This window comes from Aphidius gifuensis, linkage group LG1 (assembly GCF_014905175.1).
Source record: "Aphidius gifuensis isolate YNYX2018 linkage group LG1, ASM1490517v1, whole genome shotgun sequence".
Taxonomy (NCBI): domain Eukaryota; kingdom Metazoa; phylum Arthropoda; class Insecta; order Hymenoptera; family Braconidae; genus Aphidius; species Aphidius gifuensis.
The window spans coordinates 29,435,406-29,455,731 of NC_057788.1; the positions used below are offsets into that span (position 1 = coordinate 29,435,406).

At 25.1% G+C, this 20,326-nt stretch overlaps 4 protein-coding genes across 5 annotated transcripts; 3 read left to right on the forward strand and 1 right to left on the reverse strand.

The window, feature by feature from the left end:
• The first annotated feature begins 380 nt into the window (after positions 1-380).
• Positions 381-1,872, forward strand: LOC122860242 (RNA-binding protein pno1). The gene is made up of 3 exons (XM_044163964.1): positions 381-1,080; positions 1,146-1,235; positions 1,319-1,872. Exons 1-3 carry the CDS (start codon positions 982-984, stop codon positions 1,844-1,846), a joined length of 717 nt encoding a protein of 238 aa, XP_044019899.1. The 5' UTR covers positions 381-981; the 3' UTR covers positions 1,847-1,872.
• LOC122860241 (EARP-interacting protein homolog) lies at positions 1,841-3,427 on the reverse strand. Its single transcript, XM_044163963.1, has 5 exons — positions 3,055-3,427; positions 2,774-2,994; positions 2,537-2,718; positions 2,176-2,472; positions 1,841-2,092 (listed from the first exon to the last, which is right to left on the reverse strand). The coding sequence occupies exons 1-5, from the start codon at positions 3,320-3,322 to the stop codon at positions 1,930-1,932; spliced, it is 1,131 nt and encodes a 376-aa protein (XP_044019898.1). The 5' UTR covers positions 3,323-3,427; the 3' UTR covers positions 1,841-1,929.
• A 75-nt stretch (positions 3,428-3,502) lies between these two features.
• On the forward strand, positions 3,503-5,175 carry LOC122860239 (intraflagellar transport protein 52 homolog). Its single transcript, XM_044163962.1, has 5 exons — positions 3,503-3,931; positions 3,999-4,107; positions 4,171-4,453; positions 4,531-4,779; positions 4,850-5,175. The coding sequence occupies exons 1-5, from the start codon at positions 3,580-3,582 to the stop codon at positions 5,117-5,119; spliced, it is 1,263 nt and encodes a 420-aa protein (XP_044019897.1). The 5' UTR covers positions 3,503-3,579; the 3' UTR covers positions 5,120-5,175.
• A 9,432-nt stretch (positions 5,176-14,607) lies between these two features.
• On the forward strand, positions 14,608-16,731 carry LOC122860243 (nuclear transcription factor Y subunit gamma-like). Of its 2 annotated transcripts, none has more exons than XM_044163965.1 (5): positions 14,608-14,778; positions 15,093-15,231; positions 15,301-15,762; positions 15,842-16,045; positions 16,322-16,731. In XM_044163965.1, the coding sequence occupies exons 1-5, from the start codon at positions 14,756-14,758 to the stop codon at positions 16,490-16,492; spliced, it is 999 nt and encodes a 332-aa protein (XP_044019900.1). In that variant the 5' UTR covers positions 14,608-14,755; the 3' UTR covers positions 16,493-16,731. The 2 variants fall into 2 exon arrangements, with proteins under 2 accessions (XP_044019900.1, XP_044019901.1); XM_044163966.1 differs by having other exon boundaries at positions 14,608-14,735; positions 16,322-16,542.
• Positions 16,732-20,326: the final 3,595 nt, after the last annotated feature.

Here is a 20,326-nt window from a genome sequence, read left to right on the forward strand (position 1 = left end):
TTATTGTTTGAAAATTATTACAATGATACCTTTCGATTGAGACAAATTTTACATATTTTCTTTGAACTTTTTCTTTGTTAAATTAATTATTAATTAATTACAAATGTTTAAAAATTAAATGCATTATTATGATTGCTTTTTAAATATTATAAATAAATTATCATCTGAATTATACTTCAAGCAATTGGGTCACCTGATGAACCAGAAAATTTCAATTGTTAATTCTGAAATTTGACCTAGTACATTTCGATTGTCGTAATTGATCTCAATTGGCTCTAATTAAATTACAATTATAAATAATATAAAAATATTGTTAATTAGAACAAGGTCATAATTTATATAGACGATTCGAAATCATACTTTCAGCTGGGAGTGTGGCGGCTCCTGTAATCCGGCTACTCGGAGGCTAGTTATTGTGGAGGGTCTGAGACCGGGAGTTACTACAGATATTGGTACCCATGTTGACTGGATGTCCGCACTAAGCTCGCCATCAATATGGGCACCCTGGAGGAGTCCGGGGTGGCCAGGTTAGCTAAGGAGGGGCGAACCGGGCCAGAGGGGAAACCCCGCAGCCAAAAGTTCCCGTGGCGTGCAGTAGTGGGATCGCGTCCCGGAGTGGGTTCATATTTGTAGCCTGGTTAATATGATTCGACCAATAACTTTTTTTTTATTTTTTTTTACATTTTCATAATCTACATAATTTTTGCAATTTTTACAATATAAAATTATTATTTTTTTATACAATTTGCAGGCCACTAAATTTCTATTAGAAATAGAATAATTATTTACTATTATTATTATTTTTTTCTCAGCCAGCTACACTAGCGCCTCGTGGCTGCAACGATAAATATTGTAACTAAGTTATATTATTATTATATTATTTTGTCATCCATTTATCAGCACATGTTGTAAATTTATCAACTGAATTTATAAAAAACATTACAAATTTAATTGTTGATTGAAAAAAAAATAACAATAAATATGAGTATTGATAATGTAAAAGGTCATGATACCAATGTGGGTAAAAAAAATGAAAGAAAATTATCAAAAAAACGTGTTATGAGTGAATCAAAAATGGAGGTAATTAGGTTATCATTTTTTAAGACTATTTAATAGCTAAATTAATATTATTGTTTTTAATTTAGGTTGATAATCACAATGGCATTGAGGGTAATGTCAAAACAAATGCACGAGTTAAACGTTCAAGAACTGTTGAAGGTGGAGAACACAGAAAGGTAAAAAACAACAACAACAACAAGCTTTATTTAAGCATGAAACTAGTTGATGTTGATGATATAAATTTATTTATTTTTCCTAGATACCAGTACCAGCACACAGAGTAACACCACTTAAAGATAATTGGGCAAAAATATTTACACCAGTTGTTGAACATTTATTTCTTCAAATACGTTTTAATTTAAAATCAAGAAATATTGAATTACGTACTGGTCCAGAAACACCAGATATATCAAATTTACAAAAAGCTGCTGATTTTGTACGTGCATTTGTTGTTGGTTTTGAAGTTGAAGATGCACTTGCATTATTACGTCTTGATGATTTATTTGTTGAAACATTTCAAGTACAAGATGTTAAACCATTAAAAGGTGATCATTTATCACGTGCTATTGGACGTCTTGCTGGTAAAGGTGGACGTACTAAATTTACAATTGAAAATGTAACTAAAACACGTATTGTACTTGCTGATGCTAAAATACATATTCTTGGTTCATTTCAAAATATTCAACTTGCTAGAAGAGCTATTTGTAATTTAATTCTTGGTAGTCCACCATCAAAAGTTTATGGACAATTAAGAAATGTTGCTTGTCGTGTATCTGAACGTTATTAAATAAAAAAAAGTAATATTATTATTAATTTTTTGTTGCTTTATCTTTATTCAACTCCTTGTTGTTTATAAAATTAAATTAATATTTATAATAGAATTTTATATTTATATTTACGTGGTACTTTATTAATAACTAGTCTACCATCATAACTGAGTGATGCAAATGTCCATGGATCAGCTGATGACCATTCAACAGCATAAACACTGTCTTCATGTTCTTCATATTTACCAATAACACCATCATCAAGTCTAAATAATATAAATACAAAATTACATCAACTTATCATAACAAAAATAAAAAAAAATAGATGTATGATTATTATTCAACTGACTTATTTGGTGGTGTTGTTGATTCTTCAATTGTTGCTGTATCATCATCATTGACTGTTTGACAATATGGCTCTGATGAAACAGATGGAATACTGCATAGTATCACTCTAGAATCACTGCTTGATGTCAACACAAGTTGATCATGAAAACGATTTATTTTAATACTCCAAACCCAATGTGAATGTTCCATTCTTGATATAATTGCTTCTGTTGGATTTCTAATATCCCAAAATTTCATATAACAATCATCACCACATGTTGATAATATATACTGTTTATTTGCATTAAAATCTAAATCCCTGTTTTAAATAAATTAACAATTAATTGTACAGTTAATTGCAAATGTTTCTTCTGTTATTTTACCTGATAACTTGTGAATGAGCTGATAAAATTGACCATGATTCTTCATTTGGACTTCGCAAATCCCATCCTCTAACATGATTATCATTTAACGTTACAAATTGATTGCAATTATTATGTGGATTCCATTTACCAGTTGTAAATCTTGGTTGTCCTTTTGTCATTAAAGTACCAACTGTTGATGCCTAAATTAATTTTTAAATTAATAAATTTTCATTTATAAAATACATGATAACTTACTTGTGGACAAGCTTCATTTAAATTCCATAGTATAAATTTATTATCAACAACAGACACAGCTTTATCACCTTCAATTGGATGATAAACAATTGTTTTTAATTCATTTCCATATGGTGTTGTATCAATATCACCAAGTTTATTTAATTTTTCAATATTATTTGTATCAATATCACCATCAGGTAATTTCCATAATGCTCCTTTCATAACACACATGCCTTCATCTATCAAAATAACAACAAATTAATGACAAATAATAAATTTATAAATTTAGCATTATTTACCATTTAATGAACTGTATGATGTTATAAATTGACTTGGATCCATTGGTGATGCTTGTAGTGACCATATTTCACCAACATTGTGATTATATACTTGTGTTCTTATTTTATTTGTTTCATCATTTAATTCAACCAAGTGTACTTGATTACTATTTAATTTCATTGATTGTGTACCAACTAAAAATCTTACAATATCTGTTTCAGCATTTTGAGCTGATAATGCTCTTGTTTGAAATTCAAGACCATATATTACTGGATTATCACATTCCATTATTTATTATTTATTATAAACAACAATGTAAACAACAATAATATTGTTTTGACATATTTGCTCCAGCTGTCAATGGCGTGTGTGTGTTACAACACTTGTATGTGTATGATATGACGTCATGATAGAAATATAAAAAAGTATAACAACTTGTTGTCCTGACAACGAAAAACAAGAGTAATTATTTATTATCTTTTTACAAAATAATATAGTAAATTAATTATATATTTTTTTAATTATTAATCATTGTAAATAAAAAAATGAGTGTTGTTAATGATAACAATGATCCTGATTCACACTTGATAATATTTGATTTATCAAAAAATGAAAAAAAATTAAATGATGAATTTAAAATACTACAAAGAAAACTAAAACAAAAATGGAAATTTATTGAAAATTATGATGTATTATCACAAGAATCATTGGCAAATGGAGAAGTATTAATTTTAGCTGAACCAAAAAATAAATTTACAGAACTTGAAATGAATTCAATAAGAGGATTTTTAAATGGTGGTGGTAATGTATTTGTTATGCTTGGTGAAGGTGGTGAAAATAAATTAAATACAAATATTAATTTTCTTCTTGAAGAATTTGGAATAATGGTTAATAATGGTAATAATAAATTTATATAATTTAATCAATTAAAAAATTTAAATATGATGATTTCTGTTAAATATAGATAGTGTTGTTAGAATGAATTATAATCAGACACTTCATCCAAAAGAATGTACAATATCACAGGGTCTTTCAAATAAATCAAGATTTGTTAAAAATCGTAAAGAATTTACGTAAGTATAATTAAATTTAATAATTAATATGCTGTATTAATATTTTAATTGATGTTTTTCTAGAAATTTAAATTTTATTTATCCATATGGAGCAACATTGAATGTCGTTCAGCCATCATCAGTTGCATTGTCAAGTGGTACACTAGCAATACCAACAAATCGACCAATATGTGCATATTATTTATCACAAAATAGTACTGGTAAACTTGTTGTTTTGGGTTCATCAAAAATATTAACTGATTCATACATTGACAAGGAACAAAATGACACTTTGAGAGATATGATTTTTGAATTTTTTCGTTCAAAAGAACAAATAACAAAAGATTATCATCTGGATGACGTTGATGTATGTATAAATAATTTTTTATAATTTGAAATATCATGTAATACTGGTTAATGATTATTGTGATTTGATTTTTAAAGTATTCAGAGTATAATTTTGTTCCTGATATTACTCAACAAGCAGACAATCCAAAAGTTTGTACACAAGATTTGGATAACATTGATATACCTCGAGAGTATACAAAATTATTTAAACATCATTTTTATTCAATCAATATGTCAATGATTCCAAGGTGTATCAAAGCATATCAGGATCTTGGTGTTAAACATGAACCATTGACTTTGATAACACCTCATTTTGAAACACCATTACCACCAACTCAACCCTCTGTAAGTTTTTTTTTCTTTTAACTTCATTATCAGCTTTAATTACATTTTTTTTTTCTTTTTCTTTTTCAAGGTATTTCCACCAAGTTTTCAAGAATTACCACCACCAGCTTTGGAACTTTTTGATCTTGATGAAGCATTTAGCTCAGATTTTCAAAAGCTATCACATCTTACTAATAAATATTTAGCAACAAAAGATTCATCAAATACATCAGAACTTGATTATTATATTCGTGAATTTGGTGAAATTATTAGAATTAATACTACAGGTATTCCAACAGCCAAAGAAGTTCTTAATTTTATTTTTCAAAAACTCAGTACTTATAAATCTGTACATACATAAATTAATTTGCTTTTATTTTTAAAACAAGTATATTAAATATTATTAAAATATTATTAAAATCATTGACTTGTCTATTTTTTTAAAATTAAAACAATATTATTTATTGTTCTCGCTTTATTTATATATTTAAACAATTATTTTTTTTTTCAATTAATAATTTTTTTTGTGTCTGGTTAGTACTAAAAAAATATTTACGTATTTATTTTTATTACAAATTTTGTTGTATCTGATGAAGAACAGTCTCCAAAAATCATTGGACCTGACGAGTCATCATCTGGTCTTTTAGAATCACCAAGAATTTATAAATCCTCAAACTTTTTGTCAGGAAAACCATCAAAATTGTTTTTCAAATAAACAAAACATATATATATTTTTTTTTAAAACATTTGAAATAATATTGTTTAATAATTATTCTTTTTTTTTTTTATTCAACAAATCGAGAGTTTGCAATAATATATAACACACGCATAAGATAAAAAAAATAAATAAAGATGGAAAAAAACTCATTACGTGTTTGAAACTCTAAAACACAACGTGTCAATTAAACTATAATTGTGAAATTATATTTAAACATTTGTGTGTTATTTTTTCTTCAAAGAAAAATGTTTCTAGTAAAAAAAAGTATTGTGTTTTTAATTTTTTTATTTATTATTAAAACAATCATTGGATTGAGAATAAATAAACGTGAAAATTTAATAAATCAGTTTGATGAAGATTCAACTAAAATTCTATCTGCAAATCGAAACAACGAAAAACAATTTAACAATAATCGAGACGAAGAAAATTTAAATAAATACTTGGTGTCATTGTACAATCGAGACATAAATTTTTTTAATAATAAAAATAGTGATAATAATAATTATCAAGTGCGATTGAATAAAGAAAAAAATAACAACAATTTAGCCACAAATACAACAGTGAATTCAATGACAAATAAAAATTATAATTCAATTAAAAAACCCATCAATAATGTGCTAATGAATAAAGGTACTTTATGAAAAAATATTTGTTAATTAATTTCTTGGCTAATCATCAAACCAAATAATAATTAATTACTCATTTTTAGATTATTATTATAATTATGATAGACCAATAAAATCTCGAAATAGAGCCATCAAATTTAGATTTACCCAAGGAAATTTATCATCGACTTCTAATATTAATTTAATTTTAATAACTATTTCATTATTAATGTGTTTATAAATTTAAATAAATTGTACCTAAATTATTTTACAATGTATTTTTTATAAATTAATAATATTATTATTTTAATAAATTTTTTTATACAATAAAATTTAATAACTTTTTATTATTTATTTTTTTAAAAAATAAACAGATTGTTTATTAAATTTATGCAATTTTTTCTAAAGATTATTTTCAGTTATAATTTAATATGAATAATAATTTTGCAAGTTTAATTTTTATTATATATTAATTAAACACAATAAATACAAAAATTAAAAATTATTTTTTTCAAGAGAAATCGTGTGTGTGGGTGTCTATAAAATCCATTATTATTCTAGCACAAAAAAAAAAAGAAAAGAAAAGGCGTTAATCCTTGGTAAATCTTCAGTCAAGACAACCGAAAAAAAAAAAAAAAAATTTAAGCCATTTCAAGTTAAAAATCTATGAGATAGTGTGGGAAAAAAAAAAATCTCAATATGAATTTTATAAATATTTATTTAACTGTAAATTTAATTTTTTTATTTATCAATAAATTTAATTGTGTTCCTGTTAGCAAGACTAAAGGTATGTATAAAATTATTTAAAAAAATAAAACACAATTATATAAATGATAAAGAAAAAAAATTAAAATGACTTGACAATTTAATTATTGTTAAAATAATAAAATCAGCAATAGTATTTTTCCACTTAATTGTAGCTGTTTGTGGCTTAAATTTTTTACCACGTGGTTAAAAAACCACATGGTCTTGTGGATTTCGAGAGAGAAAAAAATACACATTCAACTTTAAGACTACGTTAAAATAAATTTATTATTTTTTTATATAAAAATTTGTTATTTAAATATAATTATTAAATATTAAATTTCAGCTGAGAAAAATATTAGTTGTTGGTATGGCAATACAATTAATAAAACAGTGTCAAATAAAGTATCGAGTAATTTAATATTGCATGAATGTCCACAAGGTAAACAAATAATTTAATTTATTTTTCTTTATATTTAAAAAAAAATATACTATATATTTGTTGTATTTTTTTTTTCTATACAGTTGATGAATCTAATTATGACTCATGTCGAAAAGCAATAATAGCAGGTAAATTTAAAATCAAATATAAAATTAAATGATAATTACAAGATATAAATTAATGAAAAAATTAATTAATTTTTTTAATTTCTAGGAGATGATATAATAATAACATATCACTCATGTTTTGCAAGTTTATCAATTCCACCAATTCAATTAAATAACGGATTAAATAATAATTGTGATGAAAATTTAATCTACGAACTTGGTGATATTTATGAAGTCAATGATGATTGGGAATTGGATAGTATTAGAACTTCTCTTGAATACAGTGGTATTGATGAAACGATTAGAGATGAATTTTTTACACTAAAAGATATTGATACATACATGGAATTTTATAGTTTATCTTGTATTTGTTATGATCATGATGGGTGCAATGCAAAAAGCAAATAATTATAAATTAAATTAAATTGAAAATAATATTTTTTAGCAACAGGCGATTCACAGGTGTTTTTTTTTCCATATACCTCCCTGGTGAGAATATTTTCTAAGCTTTTTCCCGCTTTCATTTGTCTTGATTTTTATTTTTTCGTCTATTTATTTTTGCGTTAACATGCGGATAATTATTATGACCAGGGCTATTTTCCTAGAAAGGTTTGAATGCATAAAAAAAATTCTACAAGTCACGTAGACCATCTAGAAACTTGTTTTACAACTGATTTGCTTGGCTTTGTGCGAAATTTTGGCATCATTCTCGACCAGAATCCACCACTGCAACTTGTACTGCAGCAAATTAAATTTAACAATAGTTTATTTTATATGAATGAATAAATAAAAAATGGAACTATTTATTAAAAAGTGTTTAATTGGATTGACATTCATAGGATTAATTTTAATAGGTCCAATAGTATGTGATAATAAAATGTGGGAATGTAATGAAAATGATCTAGATTTTGAAGAGTGTATGAGAATAATTATCCCTGATATAACTCGTCAATATTATGTCGATCGTGCAGGAGTACAGCGACAAATGACTACAGCGGCTTTTATGATTTCGCAATTTTTTGGCAAAACTGGTGACATTAAATATCGTTGTAGAGGTGTCAATATATGGGGCTTCAACGATCATTTAGCAGTGACAAATTACGTTGCTGATTGGAATAGAAATGAATTAAAAATAAATACAAAAAATCCAAAAATAACTGTTGATTCATCACATTGTACAAATGGCAATTTAGGAAAAATATTCGGGCTACTTGAAGGAAGTGATGTTCAAATATCATTGTGTAAGTCCGAAAATATTTTTGAGCAGTTTTGAGAGTTAAAAAATATATGATGATATACTATTATTTATTTTTATATTTTACATTTATAGATGAAGTGAAAATGGAGCATACTATAAGTTTTTATATCAGTCGAGTAGGCAAAGTTTATATTCAAGATTGGAGAATTAAAATAAATCCAGCCGCAGTTTTAATTGATCATCCCGAGAATATGGGAACAAGTGATAGATCAATGAAAGGGTTTGAATTTATTGAAAAAGGACTTGGAAAAGCTATTGGTAATGCTTTGAAAAATTTTGCAAATCACAAAAAAGAAGAAATGCTTCCCGAGTCATACTAGATTATTATTTAAAATAATAAAAGAACAAAAAATAATATGTAAGTTAGTACAATAATAATATTTTATTAAATAATAAAAAATTACTATTTATTTTAAATATTATTTAAAACAAATGAAATAAAAATATTGAATTTTTATTTAAAAGTCAATCTTTGAGCTTAATTTTAATTGATAAAACTTATTTTTATATTTTTATATAATTAACACCACCATATAATTACAAGATATAAATTAATGAAAAAATTAATTAATCTTTTTAATTTCTAGGAGATGATATAATAATAACATATCACTCATGTTTTGCAAGTTTATCAATTCCACCAATTCAATTAAATAACGGATTAAATAATAATTGTGATGAAAATTTAATCTACGAACTTGGTGATATTTATGAAGTCAATGATGATTGGGAATTGGATAGTATCAGAACTGCTCTTGAATACAGTGGTATTGATAAAACGATTAGAGATGAATTTTTTACACTAAAAGATATTGATACATACATGGAATTTGTAGTTTATCTTGTATTTTTTATGATCATGATGGGTGCAATGCAAAAAGCAAATAATTATAAATTAAATTAAATTGAAAATAATATTTTTTAGCAACAGGCGATTCACAGGTGTTTTTTTTTTCCATATGCCTCCCTGGTGAGAATATTTTCTAAGATTTTTCCCGCCTTTTTCCCCGCTTTTATTTGTCTTGATTTTTACATTTTTTTTACGTTAACATGCGGATAATTATTATGACCAGGGCTATTTTCCTAGAACGGTTTGAATGCATGAAAAAAAAATCTAAAAGTCACGTAGACCATCTAGAAACTTGTTTTACAATTGCTTTGCTTGGCTTTGTGCGAAATTTTGGCATCATTTTCGACCAGTACCCGCCACTGCAACTTGTACTGCAGCAAATTAAATTTAACAATAGTTTATTTTATATGAATGAATAAATAAAAAATGGAACTATTTATTAAAAAGTGTTTAATTGGATTGACATTCATAGGATTAATTTTAATATGTCCAATATTAGGTGATAATAAAATGTGGGAGTGTAATGAGAATGATCTAGATTTTGAAGAGTGTATGAGAATAATTATGCCTGATGTAATGCGCCAGTATTATATAGATTCTGTAGGAGTTCAGCGACAATTAGATACAAATTATATTTTATTAAACCAATTTTTTGGCACTACTGGTGACACTAAATATCGTTGTATAGGTACCACTTTACAGGGCTTCAACGATCATTTAGCAATCACAAATTACGTTGCTGATTGGAATAGATATGAATTAAAAATAAATACAAAAAATCCAAAAATAACTGTCGAATCAGGATTTTGTGCAAATGGCAATTTAGGAAAAATATTCGGGAAAACTGAAGGAAGTGATGTTAGAATGTCATTGTGTAAGTTTGAAATATATATTTTCGAGAATTAAAAAATATTTGATGATAGACTATTATTTATTTTTATATTTAATATTTATAGATGAGGTGAAAATGGAGCATACTATAAATTTTTATATCAGTCGAAAAGGCAAAGTTTATATTCAAGATTGGAGAACCAAAATAAATCCAGCTAGAGTTCATATTGATCATCCTGAAAAGATGGGAGCAAGTGATAAATCAATAAAAGGGTTTGAATTTATTGAAAAAGGTCTTGGAAAAACTATTGGTAATGCTTTGAAAAATTTTGCAAATCACAAAAGAGAAAAATAGGTTCCTGAATCATACTAGATTATTATTTAAAAGAATAAAAAAACAAAAAATAATATGTAAGTTAGTACAATAATAATATTTTAAATAATAAAAAATTACTATTTATTTTAAATATTATTTAAAACAAATGAAATAAAAATATTGAATTTTAATTTAAAAGTCAATCTTTGAACTTAATTTTAATTGATAAAACTTATTTTTATATTTTTATATAATTAACAGTGACATCGCTTTGTCACGTAGGCCAATATAAATATAGGTCATATTTTTTAAAAAAACAAATAATTAATAAAATAGAATAAAGCCAAAAATAAATAAAATTTTCAATCACTTCTGAAATTATAATTGTTTTTTATATAAAAAAATCATTCGATGCAGACAGTTGATGTGATAAAATTTGTCCCGTAAATGATTGAGCCGACAATGAGCTTCGAATAAAAATAAAAATATTAATGACTTTTGTTTTAATGAATCTTATAAAAAAATATTTATATATCACCCATTTTTTTAAATTACACCGAGTCTCATATAGAATAATATACTTGAAAGTATTTTTTTTTTTAATTAAATAATTGTATTAGAGAAAAAAAAATCTATGAAAATTGAACTGGAAATTGGGATTTAATACGAAAATTATAAATTGATAATTTAAATTATGCCTCATACAGATAATATAGAAGTATATTTTAAAATTTATTTGATATCTGTTGATGTGTCATTTGTCACGTAGCCGGAAAAACAATTATTATGAAAAATACAAAAATATAAATGATAATGATTTTTGTAAATTCCTTGTACAGATAAAAATATATTTTTAAATTTATATTTAACACTGGCTGACGTGGCATTTGTCATGTAGTAAGGTGAGTTGATAATAAGCTGCCTAGGAATAAACAAAAAAATAAAAATCTCAAAATAAATGTATATATATAATATATTGATGAAATATTCGTCACGTTATCAGACAAGCCGATGATATGCTGCGTAGAAATATAAAAATAAAAAATAAAAATACTAATGACTTTGTCCTAATGACATTGGATTCTCCGATAACATTCAAGCTTTTTTAAAAAATATCCGATTTTTCAAATTAAACCAAGTTACATAATAAATATTAACTTGAAACTTTGATTTTTACTTATATTTTTATATGACTTATATTTTTTTTTATTTGAATTAACATTATAAAAAATTCAATTTTTTGATTTAAAAAATAGCATGCATACGTAATTTGTTTTAATATTATATGTATATGAAAAATGTATTTATTTGGAAAAAAAAAAATAAATACAACAAGTATAATTATACAGATAAAAAAATATTTATTTAATTTTAATTTATTATTTTTTTTACTAGTCTTACGAAGGCTAGATTAATTATTATTTTAATTTATATGTAAACACTCATCAAGAAAATTGTAATTTTATATGTAGTCTATCGCCTGGGGTTGTAAAGACGAATAAAAAAAAAACAAAAAAAATTAGCATCAATCGCCTTGAAACATTAATTTCGTTATTTGTAAATTAGTTTCATTCGATCAGAGTTAATGAATGAGGCAATAAATATTTTTATATCTAAATTTTTGTTATCAATGATGATGGGTAATTTTTTAGTCAGTTTATTGTTAATTTTTTCCCATATCAATTGGCCAAACAACTTCAAAAAAAGACTTCAAGTAAATTAATCAATTATTAATTAGTTATGAAAATTATAAACGTGTTCAACCCTATATGCAACATCCAATACTGTTTATCTCGAAATACTTTTTATTGTCGATTATTCAACTTATGAGTAATTTTTTTTCTTTTTAAATAATGATAATTTTAAATCTTAAAATAAATTTAGCAAATCATTGGTTACCAGGACAAGTATATTGTCTTTAAATCATTACTATAAAAAATTAACAGGAAATTTCGGAACTTATTGTATATCAGTTTGATTATAAAATTTAAAAAAAAAAAAACCAACACCAGTTACCTATATGACAGTGGTTTTTTTTTTTTTTTATTTTATAAATATTCGGCTGATAAATATTTGACTAAAAAAATATTGTCATAATAATTATTAGTTATGTTATTTTCTTTATTTTGTCTCTTTTTTTTTATATTTAAAAAAAAACCAATATTCTAGGAAAAAGATAATGACTTATTTTTAAGCACTTATCAGCTACCTATATGACAATGGTTCTTTTTTTTTTTATTTTAATTTCTATTTTTTAACAAATTATTTGATAGTTCATCATCGACAGTCAAAGCGTTCATTACAAAAAAAAAAAAATACTAGAAGAGAAAAAAAAAAAAAAAGAAAAAAATACTTAGAAAATTTGATTCATTGAAGAGAAAAAAAAAAAAAAAAAGAAAAAAATAATGTATTATTGTAAAATTAATGCAGTTATTACAACACTTGTTGTTTTGATTATTTTGTGTGCACAAGAATGTTTTTGTGATGGTGAGTAAAAAAAAAATATTCTTCATTTATATTATTAAAAATTAACAAAAAAAAAAAATTATTCCTATAATTAATATTTTGTAAAAATTAGCCGGTTAATTAGGTTTCAATGATTAATTATTTCCCTTGTATACTATATACTCCCTTGTATATATTTTAAATTATTATAATAAAATTTGTATTTTAATTTTAGATCGCCCAATTAAATGTTGGAATGACATCGTTCATTACCCCAAGAACGCATCCGTCATGTCACCAAATGCAGAAACAATCACTTGCCACTCACGTAAGTAAATAATTTATTTATCTACAAAAGTGACCTCGCTCGTGGTTGTATATATATAATTTTCATTTTTATGAATAACTTTATTCATTTCAAGTTAATAATCAATATCAATTAATCAAAGTATTAAAGCCATATTACAGCTTTTTATTGAGTCAATTGTATTATTATATTTGATAAAAAAATAAAATTAGCTGCAATCACACGTAGCAACCACCCACCAACTTTTTCTATTTATTTTAACTTATTTATACAATTTTTACATTTATAGATGTATTATTTTTATTAATTATAATATTAAACTTTTTTTTATTAAGTATGAATGTATATAGATTAACTTAATAAAAAGCTGTAAGATGACTTTTAATCTGAGAATGACAACTCAAATAAATTAATACTTTATATAGTTTAAAAAAAAAAAAATTTAATACGTCAATTATATTTAATTAAATTTATTATTTACAGCTGACAATGTATGCCTCAAAATGATATTCACACGTAAGATATTTTCTTTCAACATTTATAATTTTAATTATATTGCTAATCATATTGCTAATCATGCTTGCATTAATTATTATTTACAGTTTTGGATGGGAGAATTCTTAAAATTAAACGATCTTGTGAAGACATGAATGATCAACGGCTTCCGAATGGAATATGTGGAACCAAAGGATTATCTTGGAGTTATGGAGAGGAAGATATTAAATATTACATTGATGGATGCCATTGTGATGATAGAAATCACTGCAACTCATCACAAGTAATCATTGGTAGTTATGCATTGATTGCTATTGCTATTGTATTATGGATTTTGCAATAATTGCAAAATAAATAATACAACAGAAGCAATCAATGCACAATTACCAATGATTACTTGTGATGCGTTGCAGTTGTTTCTGTCATAGCAATGACACCCATCAATATGAAATTTAATTTTTTTTCCATTCGTTTATTTTCTGAATAGTTTAATATCGATAAAATTACAATGATTAATAATTAAAATCAATTTTATCGATATTAAACTGTTCAAAAAATAAATGAATGGAAAAAAAATTTAATTTAATTTAATTATATATCAAAATATTAGTTGTTATAAAATACATTAAGAATGCACCTTATTCTTAAGGATAAAGTCTGATTTTCGATTTTTGACTATTTATTTCTCGTGCATTACTCGAGATGTCGCCAGTTTGTTTTTTTTTTTTGTCAGACCAAATGACATTTTGATTGGCGAAATTAATCCGGCGCAAATTATTCATTGTATTATTCATTAAATAAAAAATAAAACATTGATAAAATAATTATAATAGAGTATTTAATTAATGCAATTACAAAGGTAATATCAAATCATCAACAATGTCCTTGTTCTTTGTGAATGCGTAAGTACTATACTCTCTTTCATTTTGACAACATTGTCATTGAGGTTATGTTGTTACCATTTCATTCATTGTTGTTTAAATAATCAATCATTATTAAATACAATATAAAAACAAAGCCCCATTGTTTACTCAATATTTTATCTCACATCTATTCATCAAAAATATTTGTTTTTTCTTTCTTTCACTTTAAAAAAAACAAAATTACATATATATTTTTTCTTGATTTGTTTGTTTATTTTTTACTATGTCACTATTGACATGATAAACAATATTTATTATGAATTAATTAATTTATAATTTATTTTAATTTATAGTAATCAGGACAGTGAAGTGGAGGATCCAACAGATTCAAATGGAGGTCTTCAAATTGCTTCACCAGACAGTGCTGATGGACAAAAAAATTTACTCACATTTTGGCCAACAGTTGCTGAAGAAATTAAAAATATTAAAAATGTAAATATATTATCATATACTAAATAATAATATTAATAATTTTTTAAATGTAAAATTTAAATAATTTAGATGGATTTAAAAACTCAATCATTGCCATTAGCAAGAATTAAAAAAATCATGAAACTTGATGGAGACGTCAAGATGATAAGTGCTGAAGCACCAATGTTATTTTCAAAAGCTGCTGAAATATTTATACATGAATTAACATTACGTGCATGGGTACATACTGAGGATAATAAAAGACGTACATTACAACGTAATGATATTGCAATGGCAATAACAAAATATGATCAATTTGATTTTTTAATTGACATTGTACCACGTGATGAATTAAAACAGAGTAAAGCACAAGCTGATCAAGGTGTACGTACATCAATGAATTCAGATCAAGTACAATATTATTTTCAGTTGGCTCAACAACAAGCATCTGCTAATCAAAATGTACAAAATAATAATAATCAACCATTACAAATATTACAACCTGGTACTGGACAAATACAAACAATAAATATTGGCAATGCAGTTGATCATGTAAATAAATAATTATTAGATAGCTTTTAATAATGTAATTTAACAATTTATTTATCATTTGTTTTGTTTTTTTATTTAGGATTCATCAAATACAAATACAAATCAAACTGTTTCCATTCAAAATGCTCAACAATCTGGTCAACATCATGTCATTCAACTTCAACAGCAACCACAACAACAACAGCAGCAGCAGCAACAACAACAGCAACAATCAAATCAAGCTGGAAATATACAAATTTTACAACAAATTGTATCACCAAATGGTGACATTCAACAAATACCTGTGAGTATTAAAAATAAAATTTAACTAAAAAACTTTTAAATGTTATTTAACAATTTATCTTTTCTTTTTTTTTTTTTAATCTATGTATTTTATCAAATTTGTTTTTCGTATATTATTTTTTAAACAATAAAATTGTCTTTTAAAATATAGATGTACAAAGTAATCTAACATCTTTTTAAAAACCTAAAAAGAAAAAAATAAAATAAGACTAAGATCACTGATGATTTTAAATGATAAAAAAATATTTTATTTGTTGTTTTTTTTTCCGCCTTTCAGATTCAATTGACGCCACAACAGTTACAGATGATACGAATGCAAGTTCAAGGTGGAAGCAGTCAACCGATAATAATTCAAGCTCCACTTCAAACACAAACTCAACTAATACAAGTTGGCCAAGGTGGTCAGGCACCTGTTTACCTGCAAACAAGTAGCAATGATAATGAATAAATAATTCACAATACTTAATTAACATAAATAATTATTAAATATATCAATATACGTAATTATTTCTTTAAATAATAATTGTAACAATATCAAAAAATTGAATCATAAATATTTTTAAAAATAAGTAAGATAAATAATTTTAAAATATGTAATTTTATGAATACATGAAATAATTAAATTATTTAAATAAATTTTAAAAAAATTTATATATTCTTTATTTTAAAAAAAAAAAAAACAAATTGGTTTGCAGGAGTTGACGTTCGTTCATGCGAAATCAAGTGAATTGATGTGAAGTGAAGTAAAAAATAAAGAATAAAAAAAAATATATACAAAACAAAAAGAAGATAAAGAACTGTGGGAGGGCTGAAGAGTAGAGTAAAAATAAAAAAAAAAGGAATTATTTCAAGTAGGGGAAGGAAGAGGAGGTTTTTAAGATGTAATCTGATTCGTTGAGTCGCCTTCTTTGGACTTGTGTGTTAGACTGCCCCTCAATTGCACATATGCTTGAGTGATTTTCGTGGGGCCTTACCACCGTGGAAACTGCAACTTGTATTATATTACAACGATGCTGCGGTTCTATTTTGTTCAGTGTGTGTGTCCACATTTGCAAATGCTTCCTGGGATCGACGAAGCCTCCCAAGGCTTCTTGACCACAATTACAAAATTATTTATTACTCTTTCTTATTTTTTTTTACCTTCTTTTTCTCATCACACATCTTCTTCATCTTCTTCATCTTCTTTTTTTTTCTTTTTACTTTTTACATCATTTTGAATATGGGTTGTGTTTGGATTCATTCAAAAGCTCCATTCAAGCACAATATTATTTTTTCAAAATTAAAATTAACATTATGGTCATCTTGGTGGTTTTTTTTTCTCTCCCATCAATACCACATTACAAAATACAGTAACAAAAAAAAAAACCCTTGTCACTTAGTAATACAATTACATCAACCCTCAAAATTTTCTCACTGCCTAATTTAGGCTTCCCTTTAAAATAAAGAGACATTAAAAAAGGAACAAAAAAAAAAAGGGGGCAGCGTGAATAAACATATTGATAATGGCATGCCATCAAAATTCTCCCTTCTGTATTGTTTCAAGTAAAAAAGAAAAAAAATAAATATAAGAAGGTATACACACGTTCCATTTGCCTCGTTGTCTGACAAACAACAAGGGGGATGATGATGACGTACAACCCACCCAGAATAAATGTGTATATATGTATTGACTAGTTTATATTATATAGGGGTGTTGTTGCCAGGGGATACGCCATCGTTACCTTCACTTCATTTATATGTGCTCTTTTATATCTCCCAAGGGCCATCATCCAACCCAAGCATCATCATAGAATATAAAAGAGCTAGTGATACATTTATTTTTATTTTACAACAAGAATGCAACAGGCATCTTTTTTTAAAATTAATTATATTATAGTTTTTACTAATGGTCTTGATGAAATATAAAACAGAAACAAAAATTAACAGTTAGAAAAGGGTTGATAATTACTATTACTATGAAAATTTTACATCATTTTCTTTTGTAAATTTTCTTTCATGTTATATATTAATTGTATTAGAAATTTAATTATTATATTTTTTGTTTTCATGAGAGTTTCTTTAATGTTTGTATTGTATTTTTTTGGTATTTCGCAGTATTTCGATAAAATTAAGTGTAATCGAAATATTTCGAAATTAACGTATGTATGTACAAGTCCATTTACTCACTTCTTGGCATGCATACATTGATGTATATATATTATATACGGCCACTGGGGCCCCTGTACTGGGTACTCGGATTTCACGACATGTTTACAAAGATCCTAGAGATAAGTTGAGAATGGCTGACCCAGCCCCCATACCCTCCTTCATTGGGTGTAAGGTGACAGCTGCCTGTGCGCTTGCGTTGCTTTAGTATATATGTTATGTTATAACGCAATTCACAAGAGAAAATTAGAGAGAATAAAGAGAAATATATATTAAAAAAAAAAAAAAAAAATTTATATATATGTAAGAGAGATAAAAAATGTTTCTATTGCTTTATGTCTGATGGGTTCATGTAAAAATGCGCGTGCGAGGTAGAATGAATGTAAAAAAAAAATTCGAAAAAAAAGTAAAATAAAAAATCAAGTAAAAGAGAAATGAAGAATAAAAAAAAAAAAAATTATATACGAAAGACTGTGAGTCAGTCGATGGTTCTTTTTTTTTTTTTCTATGGTGTCTTTATTTTTTTTTTTTTTCTCTTCTTTACTCTTGTTGAATTATTATTTACCATATCTGGCTATTTCTTGGAAATTATTTGACAAAGGGTGGTCATGTGTGGTCTCGTTGAAAAGCTCATTCAAAATCCTCGCGAATGAGTGGTCACATCACATGTCTATATCAATTTTATTTTTAATTATTGACGTTTTAAAAAAAAAAATATATCTAAATTTTGTATTAGAAATATTTCTATCATTTTTATAATTTTACATTAATTTTATGTCATAAATTTTGAAAATTAATTATATATTCATGTCAAGAGATTAAATATATTTGTTAAATCCAAAAAAGTATAATAAATTGTCTCGAATAAACAGATAAACATTGTAAATTAAATCAATTTATTTTTGGTATTTTAAATTGTGAATGAAGACCCTTACAAATCCTTGCAAATTTTTTTTTTTTTATAAATTTATATTTAATTTTTTTTTTATTATTTAAACTTCTTAATATTTTTTTTTTTTATTTTTTATCTCTTTTAAAATTTATACTTTTTTAAATATCTGTTTTTATTATTATTATTTTTACACCCGACGCTTTGCTGCTTGCGGGTGGTCTTTTTTACCCCTCTCTCTTTCGGTATTTTATATATTTTTTTGCATCGTCCTCTTTACTTTACTTTTTTTTTATTTTTTAATTTTATTTTTACTCTCTGCACTTAGGACGCTTTTGTTTTAACGTAATACGACACATGATGTGCGTTATCTTCAATTTATTTATTTTATTTTTTTAAATATACATTTTTATTTTCATTATTATAAAATATTTACTTACATAACTTTATTTGTTCATTTGGAGCAATATATTTTATATAATTTTCTCTTTAAATATCTCTATAATAATCTAAATTATTATTATTATTATATTGTTATTGTAAATATATATTTGTATGCATTCCGAGTGTTTGGTGTTGCGTGCAACGGATTAGACCTGCTTAAAATGATGGCAGAGGGTGTCTAATCCGTCATTAAAAATAAGGGCAAAGTGGATATATACAAAAAAAGGACCAAAGATTATCAAACAATAATAATACATAAATTTATTTACTTATATTTAATAATTTACATAACAAATATCATAAAAATAAATATGCATAACTGTAATTTGTCATTGATAAAAACATCAATTATCATATAAATATGCATTAATCTTTTTAAATCTTTCAAAACACATCACCAATTATACACCATTCATATTTAAAAAAAAAGAAACTAAACTAAACAACCATTAGCATACACGTTCACCCAAAAAAAAAAAAAATAAAAACATTTAAAATCTGACAAAATTAAGATGAATAAAAAGAAATTAAAAAGATAAAAAACGAATATACATAAAATTAGTTATGTATTATATAAATAAAAAAAAATAAACTGGTATAAAAAAAAAGTATATAAGCGGGTCAAAATTTTGAGGTATATGTTGGTACCCGTAAAAAAGGGCATCACAAAAATCATGAGGGTTGTGTATATTCAGTTGGTTTTTATTCATCTAATAATGAACGCTGACAGTCAGTGACAATGACTCAAACAAGGGGTTAAATATCACCCCCGTTCTCTTGTACCCCCTTTTTCAAAAAACTCTT